The 23,844-nt window shown below is 42.2% G+C and overlaps 1 protein-coding gene across 1 annotated transcript in view; it reads right to left on the reverse strand.

The window, feature by feature from the left end:
* Positions 1-421: 421 nt before the first annotated feature.
* KCNJ3 (potassium inwardly rectifying channel subfamily J member 3) overlaps positions 422-23,844 on the reverse strand; it is a 143,999-nt gene continuing 120,576 nt past the window's right edge. Inside the window, exon 3 of the mRNA XM_075284493.1 lies at positions 422-1,525. Coding sequence (XP_075140594.1) covers positions 942-1,525 — 584 coding nt within the window. The 3' untranslated portion in view covers positions 422-941. The remainder of the gene's footprint in view (positions 1,526-23,844) is intronic.

Here is a 23,844-nt window from a genome sequence, read left to right on the forward strand (position 1 = left end):
TTTCGACTAAGAGTCACATGACCGATTCTGCTTTACTCTATGGACCTGCAGTTGGAGTAAAGCAGTGCTAGTGATGTCATAGGGAGCTGGAGAAACCGAGGAATTAGACTTCTATTGTGCTCTACAAAGTCACACAGTGAGCAAGTTCCAGAGTCCTGAATGCACAGCAAAAGACACTATATCACTACTCAACATCCAACACTTTTAACGGTCGGACATTGATTTGCATGGTACTTTCACCAGGTGGCGCTAGACAGAATTTCATCCATTGGGAAGACAGCTTATTTACATTGTAGCCCAGAGAGCTCCATGTACCTCTTAGCACGCCCTGCCTGGGGAACGAGGGTTACTAAATTACCATCATACACAAGGATGACCAATGAATATAATAATAATAGCTAACCAGTAACCCAATGATTAGAATTTCTGTTTTAAGACCTAAAAATGATGGGAAAGATATCCAAATGGACACGTATTTACAATCTATATCCAAATAATATATCATCTGAAATAAAACTTTGCCCTTATAGTTAACCTTTCTTATGATAGAATTACTAGTCTTAAAAAATATCAGGGGAGAATAATGCCCCATTTCCTTTTTTTTTTTTTTTTGTAAGATTATACAATATAAAGTAAGATTCATGCCATAAAACTATATGCAAAATATGCACACTATTATTGCATGCGTGATGTGATACTACATGCCAATTAGTATTACTTCAGTTCTAGAAAGACCGTAAAAACGTATTAGGTCTCTTATCAAAGCACTATATATACAATACAGTCCTGACTACCATTAAAACCGCCGCCAAGTACAGGTTTTCCTACATAGGAAAGACATCCTCGTGTATCTCCACACAAGCTGCATTGGTAGGGTTCCTTATATAGGTCATGGATGCGTTTTCCATCCCATTTTAGAATTAATGCCTAAGAAGTTTTTGTTATGTAAATCGATCGGAATTCATTTTCCTTAATTTTGGTGGCAGGTTTCCATCCATCCTGCCGCCACCGGACAATCTTTGAAGCTTTGGTGGTAAATCTGCTACTGACTGGCTCATCGGATCTGAGATCATCTTTGTTGTCTTTATGACCAGTTTCTCTTCGGAATTTCCCGGAACGGAACTTATTCGTTGAAGTTTCATCGGCAAGTCCCCCATGCTGTAAGCTTTCTCAGAGGTGGTGGAGCTCATCCTGAGCAGTTTTCTGGGTAGGTCCTCTCTGCCAGTTATTTTCTGGAGTTTTGGAGGCATTTTTGTACTAATGTCATCCAGACTATCCAGAGTGTCTACTGAACTGTTTTTTTCTTTGCTGTTGCTTACTGCTGGTGCTATAATTGGTGAAGATATAAGAAGCATTTCCTCTTGTTCTTTAACACTATAAGGTGCGGTGGGAACTTCAAATGTAGCATGAAACTGGGAGTAGTCTACTTTAAAGAACCCTTCCTCCAGCGAAATGACGGGGAAAAAACGATGGCCCCACAGAACTTCATCCTCTGTGTACGATGTCCGCGCTTGACAGGTCATTCCTAAAACGGAAGGAAACAAATGTTAGATATTAAAATATTAACAGAATTCCACCCTAATATACTAAACCATGGCCATAACTTTTTTGGGAAACATTCGAGATGAATATTATAGCAAGTGAGGGGTTCTTAAGTAGGAAAGGTTGGTCCTCAGAAGAAAATCTTACTTCTTGTAGACAGTTAATGAAGGAATCCAGCACTCCAATGGGTAAATTATAATCTGACAATAGACAATTGTGTTACCACAAGGACATAAAGTTGATGTCCTAAGTACTCCAATTAAATAATGGAAATATTTTAGTTCAAATTCACCATCTTATTTTGAATCTTCTTCTCCGAGTTGCCTAAATTCTAAGATAAATTGACACTGGAAGACAAATTTTATTCTGTTTTCTTTTTTCCTTAATTTTTTTTCTAAATTAAAGATTAATATCTAAATTTGTTTTGCATCCTTAGAATAAGTATAGAACATATTCTCTACCAAATGAATCTATTACATTGTACAGAAGTAAACAAGTTTAACATGACCACCAACTGGACTCCGAAACCAAGAGTAAACAGTGGTTTAGGTTAAAAATTTACTAGTTCAACACATTTTATTACCTAAAGATTGGACTTCATCTTCAACATCTTAACCACCCTAATAATTTCAGCTTTGGAAAGTAGACCTCATGACAGCACTGACTTTTCTTGCAATTATAATACAGCTAACTATATGTCTTCTATTTTTATTGGGTAGATGTAATCAATAGTTGGGTACACTTCTAGTATAAGAGAGTACACGTACTATTAATAGGGGATGTAACCAATCAAAGTCGAAAAAAAAATCTATATAAATGGATGCTCCAAGGGGTTGCACCGAGGTTTGAAGCTATACCCTATCAATATAACATGGGGTAACTTCAATATAAGGTGGGGTGATTTCAATGTAAGATGGGGTAACATCATCATGGGGGTTCCAAGCAGTCAGATCTCTACTGATCCGGTCTTGGTGGAGCAGTTGTCTAAGCATTGTGCCCATTCTTTCTCAATGGGAGCACTGGGAATAGCTAAGCACAGCACTCTCCTATCTGCAGTGCTCCCATAAGAAATAAATGGAGTGGAAGTTCAAATACTCAGCCAACCGCTCCCCAAATCTTGGGATTGGCGGGAGTCCCCCAATGATCATGCGGTTATCCCCTATCCTATCTAGCTTCAAAACTTGGTACAACCCCTTACTGTATAGTATGTAATGTTAGAATAATCTGACTCACCCCGTACACACTTACTGAGGATTCGGTTCGGATTTAGGTACCAATCCCATGCCTAAATCCTCACAAAATTTGCAATGATTTTATTTTTATTGCATGCCCAATTCCTATGCTCTAGAAAAAGCTGTGCAGAATAAGGAACATGCTCTGGATGTAACAATTCACAACATGATCATACACTGCAACGTATTCTGCGCCGAAAAGCCACAAATGAACTCAACAGTGGGTCTATCTGCTGCATAAATCTGTGGGTTTCGGTTGTCGATTACCTGCACAACCCACAAACTGCAAGAACATTGTCTTGAAAGCTTTCAGAAACAGATCCACTCGTGTCAGATATTGTGGCTCAATACCATACATCGGAGTAGGAATGAGTTACGACAGCAGACACAGCTCTATGGACGGGAATAAGGAAAACAATGGAACCATTAAAGTCCTGAAACCACAAAATCAGTGATAGCCCTGAATGAGTTAAAAACTCGCAATATGTGCTTTATTTAAAACATAAGGCAATAGAGAAAATTAACATACGCAATCATCTGCAGATCATCATACTGTCATACTAGAGCTCTGTTCACACTGCTCTGTTTATTTTGATGGATGTTTTTTTTTCCGAGCAGAACAGGTTGCATAAATGATACTGTATATTAGTTATGAAATATGACATCTATAAATGACAAAAAAGGGGCATTTATCATTCTGCTCTTTTATTAAAAGAAAATAAACTGCGGAAAACACACAAAAAGCTCCTCGAGATCTTGTCCTTCTTGTACAGAAGCCGCCAATTATCCTAAAACATTTCCCTCCCTGATTAAATAAAGAAAAGAATTTCAATCATTTTTCATTTCCCCGGGAACAGAACAATATAGAAATTTGTAAAGAAACAAAAGTTAAACATTGTAGCAAATATAAGCAATTAAAAATTTTGCAGCGTTTTATAAATTTTCTCTAAATGTCTTAGTGGTGACATCTGTTGTCTTGATTAGTTGCCAATGGATGGCTCCCCACAGCCCATGACAGTCCTTGTCCATAGACTTATACTGGGGGGAATACCTCGCTCCCATAGGAATGAATGGAAGTGGCCGAACAGCACAGCCACCGGCACCGGGCGTGCGGGCCGCTTCCATTCATTTCTATGGAGTGAGGTATTCGAAACTATACTTTCGAATGCTATTCGCTCATCTCTACCCTCTGACAATACAAGGCTATGTTAGAGTAAGGTCATGGGTAGAGATGATTGAATAGCATTCGAAAGTATAGTTTCAAATGCCTCGTTCCATAGAAATGAATGGAAGCGGCCCGCGCGCGCCCGGTGCCGGTGGCTGTGCTGTTCAGCCACTTCCATTCATTCCTATGGGAGCGAGGTACTCGAAACTATGTTTCAAATACTATTCGAATCAACTCTAGTCACAAGGAGTAAAGTCAAAGCCCAATGATGACACCCTCGTACCCTTCTGACATTGGGGAAATATCAGTGCCGAAAATTAATGGCACTGATATCTCCACAATCGGGGCACAACAGGAAAGACATCAGAGCACTGAATTCAGCACACTGTTGGCTTTCTAAGGCCGGGTTCACACGATGTATTATGGCACATAATGTGGTACATAGACGGCGCGGGAGCTTTTGCGGGCCGTATATGCTCCCATTGTTTTCAATGGGAGCCAGTACCATATACGCGGTGCTATTTTGCGGCCGCCGCAAAATCACGGCCGCAAAATAGCGCCGCATGTACAGTACCGGCTCCCATTGAAAACAATGGGAGCGTATACGGCCCGCAAAAGCTCCCGCGCCGTCTACGTACCACATTACGTGCCATAATACATCGTGTGAACCCAGCCTAACAGTACGTAAAGCTGCACATTTATGAGGACATGAAAGGTCCTCTTTAAAAGATCTTTCACTCCAACACGCAACCACTCAAAAACCTCAGATCAGAACATTCTCTGGCTGTAACACAACTGGCTGCAGCAGGAGATCCCCTCCACTGCCCAAAGCCCTATTGATACCAAGAATGTGATTGGGACTCTTTGGTCACAAGGGACATGACAACATCATGACATCAGCTGGGAGGCCAGAAGAGGCTGGTAGAGAACCCAATTGAAGCTCAAGAGAGGTGAGGGAAGGTGAGTGTAAGAGTTTAGTATGTTTCCACACCTCCCCTGGGCCTCCACTCATTCAATAGACCTCAGTATAATAGTTGTACTTCCAGTTCCTCAAAATTTCTTTGGCCGAAAAGAAAACTCATAACTATACAGTGAAGTGAATCTCATGAGGTTCGCTCATTTCTAGTTCTGTAAGATAAACTGCCCAAGACTCCACAACAAGGATATAGAGGTAGGAGTCAAAGCCATGTCCTTGGTCTACGTTGACCCAAAGGTCCCTCTAATGCATGATAAAGATACCAGAATTATGGTATGATAGGGTATGGTATGATATGGTATATGATATGGTATGATATGGTATGGTATGGTATGATATGGTATGGTATGATATAGTATGGTATGATATGGTATGGTATGGTATGATATGGTATGGTATGATATGGTATAGTATGGTATGATATGGTATGATATGGTATGATATGGTATGGTATGGTATGATATGGTATGATATGGTATGGTATGATATGGTATGGTATGATATGGTATGGTATGGTATGATATGGTATGGTATGATATGGTATAGTATGGTATGATATGGTATGATATGGTATGGTATGGTATGATATGGTATGGTATGATATGGTATGGTATGATATGGTATGGTATGATATGGTATGGTATGATATGGTATAGTATGGTATGATATGGTATGATATGATATGGTATGATATGGTATGGTATGGTATGATATGGTATGGTATGATATGGTATGGTATGATATGGTATGGTATGATATGGTATGGTATGATATGATATGGTATGGTATGGTATGATATGGTATGGTATGATATGGTATGGTATGATATGATATGGTATGATATGGTATGATATGGTATGGTATGATATGGTATGATATGGTATGGTATGATATGGTATAGTATGGTATGATATGGTATGATATGATATGGTATGATATGGTATGGTATGGTATGGTATGGTATGATATGGTATGGTATGATATGGTATGGTATGATATGGTATGGTATGATATGGTATGGTATGATATGATATGATATGGTATGGTATGGTATGGTATGATATGGTATGGTATGATATGGTATGGTATGGTATGGTATGATATGATATGGTATGATATGGTATGATATGGTATGGTATGATATGGTATGGTATGATATGGTATGGTATGATATGGTATGGTATGGTATGATATAGTATGGTATGGTATGTGGGGCCTTCTTACAGATCCTACATTGGACCCCAAAAATTTAGAGCGACGCCTCTGCCAAGACTACAAAGCATTACAATCCCATCAACTAAGTAACAGCCATTTTACTGGTTCCCAGATGCTCATTTTTGGATTACTGAACACTGGAAAACTAAAGTTTCTTTTTCATCCACTGCATTGATTTTCTGTTACTTCCAGATGAGCGATCACATTTTAGAGGCGGATTATATGACTATACCATACAATTCCCTCGACTCAGTTTTTAAAATATTTCAGTCATTGTAATTGATCCCTTGTGATTTGGTGGAAGATTTCAATTTGCAGCAATCTGTGAACATAATTATCTTTTATTGCCATCAAGATGCTTAAAAACTATTTAATTGCTAACAAAACGTTATATAAAATAATGGAATAAAAAAAATATTTGTAAAAGTAGACCCCGAAACATTCAACTTTACATAAATTTTACATAAATTTTACAAATCTCCTATTGGGATATATTTGGATACATGGTGAGTAGCCATAGAGGCAAAAAACATGTAAAAGTAAATACCCATTAGGGTAAGTTCAGATGGGGTTTTTTGCACCGGAACCTGAGGCAAAAACCACCTCAGGTTCTGGTCCAAAAAATGGGAAGCCGCGACTGAATACCGATGCACTGCAACGGCATCCAGTTTTGCGCTCCGCTCCGGATTAGGCCCAATGAATGGGCATAGTCAGGAGGAGGAAGTGTCTTCAGGCCGAATCGCGAGGTGAAATGTCCTGAAGAATGAGCATCTCGCTAACTGCTGTATAATATTTGACTAAGCAGGAACCGTGGATGAATATCTTTAACACCGTTTAGAAAATATCCATATTGTTTCTCCTCTTCTTCTCCAGATTGGTTATATTGAGTCTTGGATGGTTGGCTTAAGGAGGTTGTCCAGGATAAACCATACTTACCAGTCCCCATGGTCCGGTGTCTCCCAGTGCAGCCTGGTCCTGCTGCCCCGAGGTTTTCTTGCAGCGAAAGTTCCAGCTGCACTGTGACATTCCATGTTCTTACTTACTGTCGCAGATTGGCCTCAGTGGTCACGTTTGGCGGGGACATCCAACGAGAGAAAAAAAAAACAGAATGGTAGGACCGGACAGTGCTGGGAAACACCGGAACACGAGGAAGAGGTGGGTATGTTGTTAGGTTTTTTTTCACCTTCCCCATCCCAATATAAAAATAAATGGTTATCCTGGACAACTACTTCAAGAATGAATATAGCTTTTGAGTGTAACCTGCGGTGCCGATTGGGTAATCATAGGGAGTGCACTATGGCTACACAATCGGCATTGCAGGTTGCACAATTCTCGCCATACAAAAATACTTCAACGGCCAACGGAACCACAACTCTAGTGAAGGCTCCAATCAAAAAAGTTGCATTAAATAAACATTTCATGAGTTTTTCTTGACATTTATTGAGTCATTTCTATCCATATATTGTGATTGGTTCATTCATATGCCACCAACGTTCTGCCATTGTCATCATACCAGAAGTATTCCGAGTTATGTTGACTGAAATAACCGATCCAGCAAAAGGTCTCCTACTGTGATAAACCTCCGGCCAATTATTAATCCAAAGATAATTGATTTCCACGTGTTAAAAGTCATTTTTCCTCGGGTTCTAATTAATTGCTAAGAATCTTGCACCGAGCCATATGTTATTCCACCACTGCTAGAGAATCAGGAGACAAGTTCCAATTATGTGTTTAGAAAGGTCTCCGTATCTACAACCTATCATAATTGCATACCTTCTGGCTTTCCAACCGGCTTGGGGTTGAGGTTCTCGCTGGGGTATACGTCTTGCTCTATCATTACGCACCAGTTCCATTGGAGGTTTCATTGTACCAGACAACAATGGCATGTACAAACAAAAACAGTCCTCTAATTACAAAAAAAAAATCTGTCCTTGGATATGTTTCACACTGAGTTGTTTACACTAGTTCTAGACATCTGACATCTACAAGGATCAATTATTTGGCAGCTAATTGGTCCTAGACCCCTTGCTGTGACTCGTGACTGTCAACCTATACAAGTCCACCACTGGTTTGATTATTCTCGCATATCATAAGATGACGTCAATTTTTTTTCCCCCCATTCATCTACATTGCGTATCATTATTCTGGACAAGTCAAACTGTTTACCGATGGAATTCGTGAGCGCACGGGGGTTTATTCAGAAATCAGACCTTAATCAAGCATAATATTTACCGCAGATTAACGAATTCCCTCCAGTTCTCCGCAGCCATTATAAACTTGTTATCTGTTACATGTTATGATGGAGTAAATACGGATAATCAATGCTATAATTGACCTGGTTTATCTTTTGATACGTTCCATCTGCCAACGTTGTTTAGAATTGTGGCACACAAAGCGATAGGTTTAATACCAATGAAAGTCAAATCCCAACCGGACAGTATAGAAATCTTATTGAAAAAAACATAAAAAAATTAATTTATTCATAGGTCATTATAGAAGCCAAAGTTCAATTTTACTTACTCAAGGCGTTAAAAAATTCACTGCAACATAGGGGTACAGATAAATGATAAAATGCCCTATTCAGCTTCTACCACTAGGGGTAGATTATTATATATTGTGTTAATATCAAAAATTCATTATATAACATTAGGTTACTGAATAACTTACTGACAGCTTTATTGTAAAGTTATGTGCTCCTCTCCGGAGCACTGGTTTCCTCTCTGTAAGTGTTTCCTATCAATGCAGATCTACGGTGTTCAGATCAAGGCACTAATGGACTTTATTTGTGAGTTTGATCTCCTCGATCAGAAGGCGTACTATGACCTTCTTCAGGAGGCATTATCATTGTAAGGACGGATTCACACCTGCGCCCGGTCTCCACTTTACAGGTTTCCGTCTACTGCCCAAGTAACTGGACAGGAGACGGAAACCGGCAGTCAGTTTTCAAACCCATTCATTTGAATGGGTTTACAAAGTGTCCGCCCATGAACATCTTCTGCCTCTCTGCGGTGAAATCAGTTTTTTTAACCGGACACAAAGTCAGAGATGCAGGACTTTGTGCCTGGTTAAAAAAAAAAAAAAAAAACGATTTCGCCGTGGAGACCAATAGACGCTCATGGGTGCTCACGGGCGGACACTGACTGCCGGTTCTCTGTCTCTTGTCCAGTTTGTCGGGCAGAAGATGGTAACCTTCAAAGCGGAGACTGGGCACAGGTGTGAACCCGCCCTTAGATCAACACAAAGCTTATTAGACCTGCATGCACTGCTAAAATTTCGGTGGCACAAGAACAAATTCTTCTTCCAGCAACGAGAGCTTATTTGCATATTCTTTTCCCAGAATTCTTAGCAATGCATGGTAAAGGCAACACACCCTGAAGGAGACATAGTACTCCTACTTAACCCATACCTGTGACCTTTCACCCAGCCAGGGCTCTGCTTTGCACTGATGATAGACAATGACCTTGTAACAGCTGTCTGCAGATGGGTTCCTATCCCTTTTGGAGGAGATATTCTGACTTAGCTTTACTCACATATTACTCCATTCGGTTTCAGGAAAACCAGGCATTGATCTATAAGGGTCTATCTTCCAAATGGTGGTGGTAGAGCAAGTTTTCTTTTTCCTACCAGGAAGGTCTTTGTCCACTTATTTATATCAAATGATGCAAGAAACCAGGAAGAAAGAAGATTTTACAGCAGTGAAGACTGGTGAGTATGTGACGTGGGAATACCCCTTTAACCCCTTAGCGACCCTTGACGTAACTCTACGTCATGGGTCGCATGGGGCTGTATGGAGCGAGCTCACACGCTGAGCTCGCTCCATACACGGCAGATGCCGGCTGTATCATACAGCCAGGACCTGCCACTAACAGCAGCAGTCGGTGCCCGAGCCGATCGCTGCTGTTAACCCTTTACACACTGAGGTGAAACGTGACCGCAGTGTGTAAACGGCGCCGGCGGCATGGGCGCCGCCATGTTTTGCCGATCGCCGCCCTCCTGAACGTCACATGAGGGCGGTGATCGGTTGCTATGACAGCCGGAAGCCTATTGAAGGCTTCCAGGCTTGTCTCTGCCCGAGATCTATTAGACGATGCCAGAGGCATCGTCTAATAGAAGTGCTGCGATTCTGCTATTCACTGCAATACTGTAGTATTGCAGGGAATAGTATGAGCGATCAGACTCCCTAGGTTTCAAGGTACCTAAGGGGTCTGATCATAAATGTAACAGAAGAAAAAAAAAAGTTTTTAAAAGTATTAAAAAAATAAAAAAAATATAAAAGTTCAAATCACCCCCCTTTCCCTAGATTAGCTATAAAAGTAATTAAAGAACATTAAACATAAACATATTAGGTATCCCCGCGCTCCAAAATGCCCGAACTATTAGAATATTAAAACATTTATCCCGTACTGCGAACGGCGTAGCGGCAAAAAAAATAAAAACAGCCAAAAAGCGTTTTTTTCAATACTTTGCCTCCTATAAAAAATTGAATAAAAAGTGATCAAACCATCAGATCTTTCCCCAAATGGTATCAATAGAAATGTCATCTTGTCCCGCATAAAAAGACACCACAACCAGCTCCATACATGGAAATATGAAAAAGTTACAGGTGTTAGAACATGATGACACAAATTTTTTTTTCTATTTTGCAAAGTTTATCATTTTTTTAAAAGTATCAAAACATTTCAAATACTATATAAATTTGGTATCACCGCGTTCGTACTGACACGTAGAACACAGGTAACATGTCATTTGTACCAAACAGTGAACGCTGTAAAAATTAAACCCATAAGAAAATGGCGCAAATGCATTTTTTCTCCAATTGCACCTCATTCTGAATTTTTTTCCAGCTTCCCAGTACATTGCACAGCGTATTGAAAGGTGCCATTACAAAGTACAATTTGTCCCGCAAACAATAAGCCATCATGTGACTCTGTGAACTGAAAAATGAAAAAGTTATGGCTCTTGAAATGTGAGGAGGGAAAAACGAAAATGCGAAACCAAAAAATGGCCTGGTCCTTAAGGGGTTAAGCATTTCAATAACAGTAAAATTCACATAGGGTCATTTCCAAGTGAGGATACAGAAAACATTCACTGTGATCCTTCTATGAACGGGATAGACATGTCTAATAAAATGTATGTTTGTGTCACATTTAAAGTCTGAGAAATAATCTGAATACTCAGGGTAGCCCATTCTAGAGAACAGGTGCAGCAAGAGAAAGGTTCTGGAACTTGGAGTGGGAGATTATTGGCAGAGCTTTGTCTGATACTTCCCATAGACCCGCTCTACAATATGGTGTGATGTTAATACATGAGCCGTACAGCAATAATGATATACAACGTTGCTCTGCAGATATAACACATCGCTAGTTCCTTAGCATCAGTGCCGCACATGTAACTACCATAACACACCCATACAATGGCCAAATATATAAATTAATTGCCAGTACATATATAAAATAGAGATGAGCGAACACCTAAGTGTCCGAGGTTCGAAATCCGATTCGAACAGCCGCATACTGTTCGATTGTTCTAACGGATTTCGAACCCCATTATAGTCTATGGGGGGAAATGCTCGTTTCAGGGGTAGGCATCATTCGATAAAATCATACTTACCAAGTCCACGAGTGACGGTCGGGCTGGATTCTTCTTGAAGTCTTCTCCCGGCGCAGGGTCCCTGCGTCCTCTTCCGGGTGGAATTCACTCTGTCTAGGCATCTGGCCTAGGCAAAGCCGACTGTGCATGTGCGTGCGGCTCTGCCCAGGCCCGACGCCTGAGCAGAGCCGACTGCGCATGCATGTGTATGCGCGTGCATGCCCGCGCATGTGCAGTTGGCTATGCCTAGGCAGAGTGAATTCCACCCAGAAGAAGACGCGGGGGCGCAGTGCGGAGAAGACTTCGGAAAGGTAAGAGAAGAACCAGCGTTGATTGGCAAAATGTATAGTATTCTGCCAATCAACGCTGGTTCTGCATCGAACATTAAACTTCGAACAGCTAGTAGTGTTCGATCGAGTACGAGTATCTCGAATACCGTAGTATTCGATCGAACACCTACTCGATCGAACACTACTCGCTCATCTCTAATATAAAGTACATACATATAGTATTCTACAGTAATACAAATGCTATGTAATTTCTGATTAACCCGTTTATGCCCAGAGTTCCATTACTGGAACGGCAAAATATATAACCTCCAGAATAACTGGGTTAATATTGAGATTTTTTGCAAGCCTTATGTGCCAAACTATGGAAGGGATTCCTTATACTTGAGTTTGGTGACCACACAAATCAGATATCCCTAAGACCATCCCTGCCATATACAGTAAATAAGATAAAATAAGATAATCCTTTAATGGTCCCACCATGGGGAAATCCAGTAACGTACTGTATAGGCTGGCTATAGGAGTGTCCCTTGTTCTACGACCTATAGAGCTGTATCAGATTAGATTGTAACCGAGGATGTGAATAAGACTTGCTCTCAGTTTGATGCCGTGAGTCTATCGGGATCGGAGCTATGCCCTTGGAAAGACGAATGCATGATATCATTCTCCAAACCGGAGCTCCCCCGTAACAAGGCGACTATTACCGGCGTGGCCGAGACATTACCGATAATATATAGCGTTTTCCACCACTTTATACTTTGGACTATTCCCTCGCTCCTTATGAAAGATTTTTCTTTTAAATCTACCGTTCCGTTAAGGGCGAGAAACGCGAGCAGCTGAAATATTAAGTGTCCGCGAGGTCAAAATTGATAGGTGCCCGAAGCACAGCAAAGTCTGAAATAACCATAGCAACCTCAGACACTAGAGATCAGGAACGAGAAATGTTAAACAGCTGGAAAAGAACAAGGGACAAAATATTCCACATTCTACGCGTTAAACTCATTTATACGTTGTGCAATTGATACGATTCTGAAATGCAGTCTCCGAGCTCTGGGTAGAATGGAGACGGTGCTGTAACACTGCCATGACTTCAATTTATTTCCTCCAGACGACCGCCTCTGTGCCGTGCTTGGCTTTGTCTGCCAAACATAAGTGTAACTATTAACATTAACATCTAAACAACTTGTTTCTTCAGAAATGAGCCAGGCACTTGGGGCTTTGCACGGAGATATTTTATGGATACGTTTTGCAGAACCAGGGAGCGAGAATATGAAGAATTTCCATCAGGAGTAATTTGATGCTTGAGTTGTCTGGAGAACACAAAGAGGATCGGTGCAAATAATAAAATGGTGCCCCCTTCTGGTGCTGGTTGATACCCTGATACCACCAGTCACCAGGGCAGAAGTTTGTGCTTTTTGGCACCAGCGTTTTTCCGTGATCCTTGAGATAATTCAATATAACCCACAAAGAGAGGATCCCTGGACAGTGTCTCATCATATAGGTATGCAGCCAACAAAGCATGGGCCCCTTTATTCTTGGGGCTGGTAGCAATTTTATTCTCCTCTATAAAATGTAAGCTCTTGCCTTGTAGCTAGGCTTTCATTCACATGAGACAAATATTCAGTTTTCTGCTCCGTATCTGCGGTAAAGTGATTTGGTGCCCAATTGGATCTCATAACACATGACCCCCACTAGTTATTGGCCTGCATTTACAAGTCTAGTAACAATTGTAACCCATCTATTACAGCATTCAGAATGGAACATCCATTGCTCCAAACCATTTGGAAGCATGGTAAAGTTGGGTGACAACTAGAGATGAGCGAACACTAAAATGTCCGAGGTTCGAAATCCAATTCAAACAGCCGCACACTGTTCGAGTGTTCGAACGGATTTCGAACCCCATTATAGTCTATGGAGGAAAATGCTCGTTTCAGGGGTAGGCAAAATTCGATAAAATTATACTTACCAAGTCCACGAGTGACGGTCGGGCTGGATTCTCCTTGAAGTCTTCTCCCGGCACAACGTCCCCGCGTCTTCTTCCGGCTGGAATTCACCCTGCCTAGGCATCGGGGCCTAGGCAGAACCGACTGCGCATGCGCGGTCATGCGCGGACATGCGCAGTCGGCTCTGCCTAGACTGGATGCCCAGGCAGAGTGAATTCCAGCCGGAAGACGCCGCGGCCAGGAGAAGACTTCTAAAGGTAAGAGAAGAACCAGCGTTGATTGGTAGAATGTATAGCATTCTGCCAATCAACGCTGGTTCTGCATCGAACCTTAAACTTCGAACATCTAGTAGTGTTCGATCGAGTACAAGTATTTCAAATACCATAGTATTCGATCGAACACCTACTCGATCGAACACTACTCGCTCATCTCTAGTGACAACCCTTTCGATATCTGCAATGATAGCCTTACTAATGATTGTCAAACACCCTTTCACCTTTAACTAAAAAACAGCTATGTATATACTATGTCTTAAAGGGACAGGCTTTTGGGACATTAAATCAACCAGAGGTCCTTATGGATTATGGATCAGTGTCCTTAAATTTCATGACCGGTTCTCTTATAGGGGTAACCCATGAATAGGGTTGAGCCGATCTGGAAATTTCAGGATCGATTTTAAAATACGATTTTCGATCATTTTCCAGCCGATTCTGATTGCTCAACCCTAATTGTATATTATATATAGTAGCATTGAGCCAATCTTGAGATTTCAAAATCTGATCATTTTCCAGCCGATCACGATCGTGAAATTTGCTCGATTGCCGATTGGGATCCAATCTTTTCCGATCCCCATCGCTCATCCCTAACCGTTAATTACATTTATCACCTATCGACAAAATAGGTGAAAAATATGTTATTAACAAGGGCTATGCTGTTTGGATACACAACCATGGGGGTCTTAAGCCCACCCATTACTCCTTACAGCAGTTTTAATGTTATATTGAGCAGTGGTCACCATGGAATGTCAAAAGAATGTAACGTATAAGTTCATGGATCCCTCAAATGTATACTGAGAGATTGTGAAAATGGGCAACCTTCAGGTCCAAAATGGGCTTGAAAGATTGATGTTTTTCATATCCATTTTGCACCTTGGTCAAGTGAATGTGACCCTTGTCCTAGTGATCATTGGTGCTCACTAGAGATGAGCGAGTACTACTTGAAACGGCCGTTTCGAATAGCACGCACACATAGGAATGAATGGACGCAGCTGGCACGCAGAGGGTTAAGCGGTTGGCCGCCGGCAAAGTCTGTGTGCTGGCCGCTTCCATTCATTCCTATGGGTGCGTGCTATTCGAAACGGCCGTTTCGAGTAGTACTCGCTCATCTCTAGTGAGCACTAATGACCTGTGGATAGGTGATAGAAGTTTCCCATCAGGGAAGGGACATTAGTACTACCCATTAGAGATGAGCGAGTAGTGTTCGATCGAATACTACAGTATATACAGTATATACTCGTACTCGATTGAACACTACTAGCTGTTCGAAGTTTAAGGTTCGATGCAGAACCAGCGTTGATTGGCAGAATGCTATACATTCTTCCAATCAACGCTGGTTCTTCTCTTACCTTTCCGAAGTCTTCTCCGCGCTGCGTCCCCGCGTCTTCTTCCAGGTGGAATTCACTCTGCCTAGGCATCCGGCCTATGCAGAGCCGACTGCGCATGTGCGGGCATGCACACGCATACATGCGCATGCGCAGTCGGCTCTGCTAAAACGTCGGGCCTGGGCAGAGCCAACTGTGCATGGGCATGCATGCGCATGCATGCATGCGCATGCGCAGTCAGCTCTGCCTAGGCCGGATGCCTAGGCAGAGTGAATTCCACCCGGAAGAGGACGCGGGACCCTGTGCCGGGAGAAGACTTCAAGCAGAATCCAGCCCGACCGTCACTCGTGGACTTGGTAAGTATGATTTTATCGAATGTTGCCTACCCCTGAAACGAGCATTTCCCCCCATAGACTATAATATGGTTTGAAATCCGTTCGAACAGTCGCACAGTGTGCTGCTGTTCGAATCGGATTTCGAACCTCGGACATTTTAGTGTTCGCTCATCTCTACTACCCATTCCTAAATGTTTCTCCACTCCACAGAGTGGTGCTCTGGGCCCTAAATCTAAAAATTCTCATCTAAAAAAAAATCAGTTTGTTTCTGATCATTGACCCAATGCGGTTGCTTTTAAAGGGCAGAGAATGGATATGCCGTAGCTCTCTGCGCGGCGATCTGTGACGCCATCTCCTGATCCGTAACCCTACTTGAATTCACACCTGGCGCTAATAGTATGGATATTGTAATGGGCTGCAGAGCGGATCACAGGCAGCACTATTCGACACGGACTCTCTATTCCACACAATGTAAAACGTTCAGCTCTTTAGACATGTCTGCTGGGATAGATAAAGAAAATATTATTCTCCGCTCACTCTGGTAGAAACTCATCTCCGAGCTGAAGATGTTACATGAGTATACTACACTACACTTGCCAGGAGTCTGGGGCGCTTTAAAAAAAATGTTCAGGAAATTGGAATTATTTAGAGGACCAGAGGAAACGCTTTGAAGAAAGTATTAGAATGATTTTTTTTAGGAATGGGCATAGACAGTGGCGTAACTACCGCCATAGCAGCGGAGGCAGCTGCCACAGGGCCCGGGACATTGGGGGCCCGGTGACAGCCGCTACCGCTGCTATCATTATACTCGGGGGTCTTTGCAGACCCCCGAGTATAATGATTGGCAGATCGGGAGAGGTAAGAAACATAAAAAACATGTTACTTACCTCTCCACGATCCTGCCTGACGTCCTTTCTGACGTCTCTGATGTTACATGAACCCGGCCTGCGTCCCGGGTCATGTGACGTCAGACGTCATTAAACAAGGACGGCAGAGGAAAGGCAGCGGAGAAGACAGCGTAGGAGCCGGAGACAGGTAAGTAGCAGTAGTTTTTTATGTTTTTCTCCCCCCTGGGTCTCCGATTATTATACTCTGAGGTCTGAAAAGACCCCAGAGTATAATAATTGTTTATGGGTGTCCACTATGGGGGATAATACTGTGTGCAGGGGCCACTATGGGGGATAATACTGTGTGCAGGGGCCACTATGGGGGATAATACTGTGTGCAGGGGCCACTATGGGGGATAATACTGTGTGCAGGGGCCACTATGGGGGATAATACTGTGTGCAGGGGCCACTATGGGGGATAATACTGTGTGCAGGGGCCACTATGGGGCATAATACTGTGTGCAGGGGCCACTATGGGGGATAATGCTGTGTGCAGGGGCCACTATGGGGGATAATACTGTGTGCAGGGGCCACTATGGGGCATAATACTGTGTGCAGGGGCCACTATGGGGGATAATGCTGTGTGCAGGAGCCACTATGGGGGATAATACTGTGTGCAGGGGCCACTATGGGGGATAATACTGTGTGCAGGGGCCACTATGGGGCATAATACTGTGTGCAGGGGCCCCTATGGGGGAAAATACTGTGTGCAGGGGCCACTATGGGGGATAATACTGTGTGCAGAGGCCACTATGGGAGATAATACTGTGTGCAGGGGCCACTATGGGGAATAATACTGTGTTAAGGGGCCACTATGGGGGATAATACTGTGTGCAGGGGCCACTATGGGGGATAATGCTGTGTGCAGGAGCCACTATGGGGGATAATACTGTGTGCAGGGGCCACTATGGGGGATAATACTGTGTGCAGGGGCCACTATGGGGCATAATACTGTGTGCAGGGGCCCCTATGGGGGAAAATACTGTGTGCAGGGGCCACTATGGGGGATAATACTGTGTGCAGAGGCCACTATGGGAGATAATACTGTGTGCAGGGGCCACTATGGGGAATAATACTGTGTTAAGGGGCCACTATGGGGGATAATACTGTGTGCAGGGGCCACTATGGGGGATAATACTGTGTGCAGGGGCCACTATGGGACATAATACTGTTTGCAGGGGCCACTATGGGACATAATACTGTGTGCAGGGGCCACTATGGGACATAATACTGTGTGCAGGGGCCACTATGGGGGATAATACTGTGTGCAGGGGCCACTATGGGAGATAATACTGTGTGCAGGGGCCACTATGGGGCATAATACTGTGTGCAGGGGCCACTATGGGAGATAATACTGTGTGCAGGGGCCACTATGGGGGATAATACTGTGTTAAGGGGCCACTATGGGGCATAATAATGTGTTAAGGGGCCACTATGGGGCATAATACTGTGTGCAGGGGCCCTATGGGGGATAATACTGTGTGCAGAGGCCACTATGGGAGATAATACTGTGTGCAGGGGCCACTATGGGGAATAATACTGTGTTAAGGGGCCACTATGGGGGATAATACTGTGTGCAGGGGCCACTATGGGGGATAATACTGTGTGCAGGGGCCACTATGGGACATAATACTGTGTGCAGGGGCCACTATGGGGCATAATACTGTGTGCAGGGGCCACTATGGGAGATAATACTGTGTGCAGGGGCCACTATGGGGGATAATACTGTGTTAAGGGGCCACTATGGGGCATAATACTGTGTTAAGGGGCCACTATGGGGCATAATACTGTGTGCAGGGGCCCTATGGGGGATAATACTGTGTGCAGGGGCCACTATGGGGCATAATACTATGTGCAGAGGCCACTATGGGAGATAATACTGTGTGCAGGGGCCACTATGGGGAATAATACTGTGTTAAGGGGCCACTATGGGGGATAATACTGTGTGCAGGGGCCACTATGGGACATAATACTGTGTGCAGGGGCCACTATGGGGGATAATACTGTGTGCAGGGGCCACTATGGGACATAATACTGTGTGCAGGGGCCACTATGGGGGATAATACTGTGTGCAGGGGCCACTATGGGAGATAATACTGTGTGCAGGGGCCACTATGGGGCATAATACTGTGTGCAGGGGCCACTATGGGGGATAATACTGTGTGCAGGGGCCACTATGGGAGATAATACTGTGTGCAGGGGCCACTATGGGGCATAATACTGTGTGCAGGGGCCACTATGGGGGATAATACTGTGTGCAGGGGCCACTATGGGAGATAATACTGTGTGCAGGGGCCACTATGGGACATAATACTGTGTGCAGGGGCCACTATGGGGGATAATACTGTGTGCAGGGGCCACTATGGGGTATAATACTGTGTGCAGGGGCCCTATGGGGGATAATACTGTGTGGAGGGGCCACTATGGGGGATAATACTGTGTGCAGGGGCCACTATGGGGGATAATACTGTGTGGAGGGGCCACTATGAGGCATAATAGAACGTGCAGAAATGCGTAGGAGGGGGTCGGTCGAGGTCTTCGGCGCCGGTGTCGGTCGGGGGGGGGGCATGTCAAAAGTTCGCCACGGGGCCCCGCCATTCCTAGTTACGCCACTGGGCATAGAACACTGAGAACAATGCAAAAATAAAAACTTGCCTTCATTTTCCATGAACTGATTGGTGACATCCCTGGTGGTTTATGGATGCAAATGATTAATTAGAAGATCCCTGGTTTGCCTACAGTTGTGTAGTGAAGAGGTTAACTCCCTGTGAATAGGCTAAGTATCTTTACTGAAGACTACAGAACTGCATATATCTGTGTAATAACAATGTATTTCAATGCTACATATGTAAAAACAGTCTAGATTTTCCCTGCAGCGATTGGTAGCATCCCTGGTGGGCTAGGGCATTAAAGCAGTTCATGGTAAAATTCCTGGAACAGTGAAGGGTTTAATTATAGCATCATTGGTGGTCTAGAGTAGTGTAGGGAAGGGGTTAACTACAGTATCTTTACTTAAGACTGCAAAACTCTTTCTCGTACTAGGCGATCTGTATAGAGCTTTATAATTACAATGTAATTCAGTCCTACATAAACTACAAAAATAGATCTGTACATCCCAAATTTACAAAGCCAGAAGAAGCCAGAAAGGAAGAAATATTACTAAGGACCCAATACAGTGCAGAAAGCATATTTAATGCTCTCCAATGCACAATGCTTTGGCAACATTGTCCTGGCAGGCTGAAGGTGGCAGATGTATTTCTACACAATGGGTGCCAAAAAATTGCCTGACCTTACTCTAAGCTAAATCTTCATATCTAAAATAAATTACATTTAAGTAACAGAATATTCATCAGCTAATTCGTATTATTAAAGATCATTTCCCAGTAAAATTAAAAAGAAAACAGGAGATGTAACCGAGTCACCGCAACTCAGATTTTTTTTAATATTCTCTTCCTCTGTTTCTGAATTTCAGTATCTTGGCTTAGTATACAGGTAAAAGATACTAAGTGGTGACAACCAATAACCTAATGGCAGTATAAAGCCCAAGGAAGTTGTCACTCTAACCCTGGTGTGATACCTAAGAGCAATTGTATGGACAATTGGCCATTCTTAAACATGGGAGATAACTAGAGATGAGCGAGTACTATTCCAAACGGCCATTTCCAATAGCACGCACCCATAGGAATGAATGGAAGTGTCCGGCACGCAGACTTTGCCGGCGGACGGCCGCTTAACCCCCTGTGTGCTGGCTGCGTCCATTCATTCCTATGGGTGCGTGCTATTCAAAACGGGAGTTTCGATTAGTACTCACTCATCTCTAGAGATAACATTGGATATAACACTTGACCCCATCTCAAATATGGGAGATAACATTGGCTGCAACAGATAAACCAGGGTCCCCTATATAAAATATTCTTTCAGACCATCTATTGTCTTATATGTGAACTAATCACAGCATTGCAGTTATAACCCTTACTTTTTCCATTGACTTAGTTGTATGAAGGCTTGTTATTTCTAGGACAACATAAAATTCATTTGGTTTGGTGGCTTGGGTCCCCGGATCATTTGGGATAAACCACTAAACCACTTAAAACATAGTGTAGAATACTCTTAGGACTCCTAGGAACCTATCTATAAAACATAGTGTAGATCACTGTCAGGGCTCCTAGGAACCTATCTATAAAACATAGTATATGACACTGTCAGGGCTCCTAGGAACCTATCTATAAAACATAGTATATGACACTGTCAGGGCTCCTAGGAACCTATCTATAAAACATAGTGTAGATCACTGTCAGGGCTCCTAGGAACCTATCTATAAAACATAGTATATGACACTGTCAGGGCTCCTAGGAACCTATCTATAATACATAGTGTATGACACTGTCAGGGCTCCTAGGAACCTATCTATAAAACATAGTGTAGAACACTGTCAGGGCTCCTAGGAACCTATCTATAAAACATAGTATATGACACTGTCAGGGCTCCTAGGAACCTATCTATAAAACATAGTGTATGACACTGTCAGGGCTCCTAGGAACCTATCTATAATACATAGTGTATGACACTGTCAGGGCTCCTAGGAACCTATCTATAATACATAGTGTATGACTCTGTTAAGTCTTCTAGGAACTTACCGAGGATACCGCTGAGACCCAATCACAGGCCTCAGTGCTGAGTCCGGGCCGATGGTATCATAGAAGAACACCAGACATCACCAGGAAACTGCTGGACACCGTGAGGGTGCTCAACAGAGGTAACACAAAGTGAATCTGAAGAGCCCCACCATATAATGTGGTGGTCATTTTAGTTCGGCCCCAAAAAAAATTCTATTTGTTAGGTTTAGTAAAAAAATAAAAAGATAATAATTTGGAATATTTGGGTCCAATCCGGTACAATGGGATAGTGGCAGTACAATGTGCAGATATGGGCTGTCGTATGCACTTCCAGGCTGCATGACCAGGACACACAGGATAGTTGTGGCTTACAAGGCAAAGGGTTAAAGTAAGTGTAAGTATAGCACTAAATTACTAGCCTCAGATAAATAAAGATATTTCACCACTTCCTCAAATATCTTGTTTTCAATGTTTCACTAATGATTTTGGCAGGCAGATGTATTATCCATGTTAATCAGATCCAGATTTTACATCCAAATAATTATCCCCCACAGTCCGCATATACTAAACTCATCACACATTCAGAGGTTGTGCCATTTTTCTTCTTTCTTGCTTATGATTGAAGAGTAAAGTATTGATCATCAAATTTCAGACTTTGAATAATGTTTATGATGCAACATAGATGTTATATAACACATATTAACCCCTTCCAGTACTGTGCCGCAACAGTATGGCAAATGAAAGGGGTACTGTCACGTTATGCCATACTATTGCAGTTGGCACAGGCACCATCAGCTGTGGGTATCAGCTGTTATATAGAACCAGGAACCGACTGGATGACAAAGAACCTCAATAGCAGCCGCTTAACTCCTTAATGTCTGTGGTCAATAATGACTGTTTACGGTAGCATAACCATAAAAATGCTTGTTATATTAATAACCCAATGCCCATCCTTTGGAAAAATGAAAAGGATGTGGAACTTTATTTAATCCAAGTGTTTAATGCATAGAACCTTGGATTCCGAAAAGGTTTTGATCCATACAACTTACATGACAAAGATCCATGATAGATAGATAGATAGATAGATAGATAGATAGATAGATGGATGGATGGATGGATGGATGGATGGATGGATGGATGGATGGATGGATGGATGGATGGATAGATAGATAGATAGATAGATAGATAGATAGATAGATAGATAGATAGATAGATAGATATGATAGATATAGATATATAGATAGAAATGGTAGATATAGTTAGATAGATAGATAGATAGATAGATAGATGATTGATAGATAGATAGATAGATAGATAGATATGAAGGATATAGTTAGATAGATAGATAGATAGATAGATAGATAGATAGATATAAACGATAGATAGATAGATAGATAGATAGATAGATAGATAGATAGATAGATAGATAGATAGATAATAGATAGAAATGAAGGATATAGTTAGATAGATAGATAGATAGATAGATAGATAGATAGATAGATAGATTGATAGATAGGAGATAGATAACAGATAGATAGATAGATAGATAGATAGATATGAAGAATATAGTTAGATAGATAGATAAATAGATAGATAGATAGATAGATAGATAGATAGGAGATAGATAGATAGATAGATAGATAGATGATAGATAGATAGATAGATAGATAGATAGATAGATAGATAGAAATGAAGGATATAGTTAGATAGATAGATAGATAGATAGATAGATAGAAGATAGATAGATAGATAGATAGATAGATAGATAGATAGAGGGATGATAGATAGATAGATAGATATGAAGGATATAGTTATATTTTATATATAGTTATATTTTAAGGATATAGTTATATATTATAGCATTCTATAAGAAGAGGATCATACTTTAGATCACCTTGTACATCAGGATCTGCCGCCTGACGTCTTGTAGGTGATTAGACACTCAGTATAGAAAGCGGCATCTTAGATTTCAGTCCTGGCTATTAATATTTAACAAGGTTTCTTTTAATTAGCTGTTATTACAGAGAATGGGGCGCTGATGGCCGGCGAGAGCCCGACATGTTTTTTGATTAGTGGATGTTTGAAAAACAAGGCAGATGTGATTAATATTCAGGCACACTCGGCTGCCTCGCTGCTACCAGTCACTTTATGGCAGCCAGATACGTCACTTTGCAGAATAATAAATGAAAAGAAGAGCCGCAGCATCTCATGAGGTACAGCGCACTTCGCAGTTCAATAAAGACGACTAGCTTTTGTCATGGTTGAAGAGCTGCGCGTTACGTAATCTGCAATAACTAAAGCCTCTCTCCTCGGGCGGCATGGCCAGAGCCTACCTGCTTACTGCTCAAGAAACCTCTATTTAAAGATAAAAGTGTAACCTAATGTAACCCTGGCTGGTTATGTCACAGGATGTCAACCTGCAAAACTTACCAACATATGGTCCAGAGTCAGCGGCAT

This window comes from Leptodactylus fuscus, chromosome 8 (assembly GCF_031893055.1).
Source record: "Leptodactylus fuscus isolate aLepFus1 chromosome 8, aLepFus1.hap2, whole genome shotgun sequence".
Classification (NCBI taxonomy): domain Eukaryota; kingdom Metazoa; phylum Chordata; class Amphibia; order Anura; family Leptodactylidae; genus Leptodactylus; species Leptodactylus fuscus.